The sequence below is a fragment of the Alligator mississippiensis genome, chromosome 7 (assembly GCF_030867095.1).
Source record: "Alligator mississippiensis isolate rAllMis1 chromosome 7, rAllMis1, whole genome shotgun sequence".
NCBI lineage: Eukaryota > Metazoa > Chordata > Crocodylia > Alligatoridae > Alligator > Alligator mississippiensis.
This window is the reverse complement of record NC_081830.1, coordinates 28,764,302-28,767,286: the sequence shown is the minus strand read 5'-3', so window position 1 is coordinate 28,767,286 and position 2,985 is coordinate 28,764,302. Positions and strand designations below refer to the sequence as shown.

Genomic DNA, 2,985 nt, shown 5'->3' with positions numbered 1-2,985 from the left:
GAATAATACAAAGGGAGGGAGAGAAATTCAACTGATAGCGCACTGCATACCTGGGTTCTGGTTCCTCTGATGATAAAACACCAATTGTCTTGTCCTTGTTGATGCCAAGATCTCTGAGAAAAGGGTGACCATTTCTCACTGGATGTGCTTGCTGCTTAGTGTAAAAGAGCCCCCATCCCAGTTGTAACTCATGGGCACTGTTATAACCTCAATATTATTAATTATACAAACCAGTTGGCACTTCAGTAAGTTTTACCCTTACCTTTTCATGCCTTTAAATTTATAGAAAGGAAAGTGAGGAATTGTTATAAATGATGAAAGAAACTACCTTTTTATTATCTTCATCAGTGAGTCCTAAAGTGATCATTATTTCTCAGCATGAAAGTCTCTGAAACATACCTGAAGCATCCCAAATTCTGAAAATTCTTCACTGACTAAGAGCCCGGCTCAATGCCTTCATTACCTCCCTGTTTCTCAGGCTGTAGATGAGGGGGTTGACCATTGGTGTGAGGACAGTGTAGAAGACAGACAGCACTTTGTTTAGGGCTTTCCAAGTATCCACTGTTGGTGTGAGATACACAGAGATTAGGGTCCCAAAGAAGACTGTTACCACAATGAGGTGGGAGGAGCAGGTGGAAAATGTCTTTTGCCTCCCAGTGGTAGACTGGATTCTCAAGATGGTGGCAATGATACAACCATATGATACAATAGTCAGTAAAAATGGGGGAAATGTCGCTAAGGAACTAAAGGCAGAAATGGCCAGGTGGACTAGGTGGGTGTCTGTACAGGACAGCTGTAGCAGGGGTGTCAGATCACAGAAGAAATGGTCAACTTCATTGGGGCCACAGAAAGTCAATGTTGACATTAAGCTTACTGATATGGTGAGAACCAGGGGGCCGGTTATCCAAGAACTTGAAGCTAGTTTAGCACAGATCCTGGGGTTCATTGCATTTGTATAATGCAGGGGGTCACATATTGCTAAGTACCGGTCATAGGACATGATTGACAAGAGGATGCACTCAGTACAGAGTAAGCTCCCAAATATGTAAAACTGAAGGAAGCAGCCAAGGAAAGAAATGGTTTTGTTATTGTTAAGGAGACCTGAAAGCATCTTGGGCAGGATGGTGGCGCTGTAGCAGGTCTCCAGACAGGACAAGTTCCCCAGGAAGAAGTACATAGGGGTGTGCAGGTGGTGATCAGCTACAACCAGCATGATGATGAGCAGGTTCCCTGCCATGGTCACAATGTAGATCAGGAGAAACAGCAGGAAGAGTGGAATGCGCAGTATAGGTAGATTCCCAAATCCAAGGAGGATGAATTCTGTGATGATGGTTTGATTTCTCCATTCTGTGTTTGCCATGTGGTGGACCTAAAATAAGTCATCATAGCACAGATATTGAGAAGCGGGGTAGTACTCATGCCTCTGCACTATGTCAGCATTCAGCTGCAGTATCACTGAATCTCTACAACATGTGAGCACTCTAAACTTCCTATATTTTCAGGTCTTTCCTTAGAATGGCAAGTCAATTTTTCAAAATTTCATGTGAAATGAAAAGTCTCTTGAAATGTGTTTCTGTGCTGTCCTAAAGAGTTGGCTCTATGAAGTCATTGAAATTGTGGGCTTTTTTATTCCTATGTCAGAAATAGGAAGTATAATGTATTGTCAAAACAATATATCGGGAATCCCATGAATATACTGTAGAAGTTCAAATGAAAAGAATCATAATAACATTACCTAAGCAAAAATTTCCAAAGGATTGAGAGGTGGCAACACCCTCAATTCAAGAAATGTTCTAAATTTTCCTCATTAAAAAAATGATATAGAGATAACTGTGAAATGGTTTGATTTCTATAAAACATCATAATTGATGGAAAACTACCTTTCTTTGCAGCACAGGGCATGGTCTTTTCCTTAGGATCTGCTGAGCTTACATTAGATACTACTTCTCTGTTGCAGTTTCAGGGCATTGGCAGTGGCCTCCCCTCCTCTGCTTTTGTCTCTGGCATGTTACAGGCTGTAACTGGTGTTTTACCTGATAGCTACAGGTGAAGGTCTTGAAGGACTCCTTGCATTTGTAGGATTCTGCCTCAATTGTCCCCTGGACAGTCCCTTCCTGTCCTGTGTTTTACATCTGCACAACCCCCACAAGGCTGTCTTACCAGTTCTGTTAAGCAGTGGGGTTGGGGCTTGCTAATGGAGCCCTGGTTTATTCAGTTGCACTCTAACTGAAATCAACAGGTCCAAAGCATCTCTCACTTAGCTTTATGAAAGTCATTATTTTCTACTTTACAGTTAAGGAGGCTGATTCTTCTCTGGATCCCCTGAGTGGGAGCCAGGAAGGAAGACTGCTCTGTAATCAATGGTGTTACATGGGGTTCAAACGAGTGCATGGAGCAGCAGAAGGAGGACTGGAGAGAATTGCATTGTTGCTAAGGATTCACCAACCTGAGTTGAGCTCATAAACCTGTGAACAAACATTGCTTTTCCTAGCTATATTCTTTGAAACTCTTTTGACAAGCAGTTTATTTACCTATATCTTAGTGCCCAGGTAATTCTAGAATTACTTCTTTTTTTATTACTGTCTTTTTTTGTTTCTGAGTTTTGCCAGTTAAGAGTTGAACATTGTATCAAAATGAAGTTATCTCAAGGAATATTTGCAAAGGTACATATTGCAATTGTTTTGAAGGTACATAATGTTTGAAAACAACGGGTCAGGCTAAGAAGGATTCTCTCTTGCAGATGATGCAGCTCCACTGAGTGGTAGCTAGTCACTCTGGAGATTTAGTCTATCAAGCTGATAACACCTTACATTTTAAACATTTGGACAATTAGGGTAATTTTTGGATAGTCTGTTTCTAGAAGGGACCATAAGATTACCTTGTCTGACTAACTCTGCTCCTAAGTGTTTTACTCTGGGTTTTACTAGTTTTGGCAGATGCTTGACTAAGATGTTCAAAGGCAACAGAGAAAAGAAATATTTCATA

General features: G+C 41.0%; 1 protein-coding gene across 1 annotated transcript; it reads right to left on the bottom strand.

Moving 5' to 3' along the window:
* Positions 1-338: 338 nt before the first annotated feature.
* LOC106739713 (olfactory receptor 5AP2-like) lies at positions 339-1,360 on the bottom strand. The gene has a single exon (XM_014604563.2). The coding sequence runs from the start codon at positions 1,358-1,360 to the stop codon at positions 428-430; it is 933 nt and encodes a 310-aa protein (XP_014460049.1). The 3' UTR covers positions 339-427.
* Positions 1,361-2,985: the final 1,625 nt, after the last annotated feature.

Bases quoted from the DNA above. Each gene is read 5' to 3' on its own strand.
- LOC106739713 (XM_014604563.2), bottom strand. From the start codon at position 1,360: ATGGCAAACACAGAATGGAGAAATCAAACCATCATCACAGAATTCATC.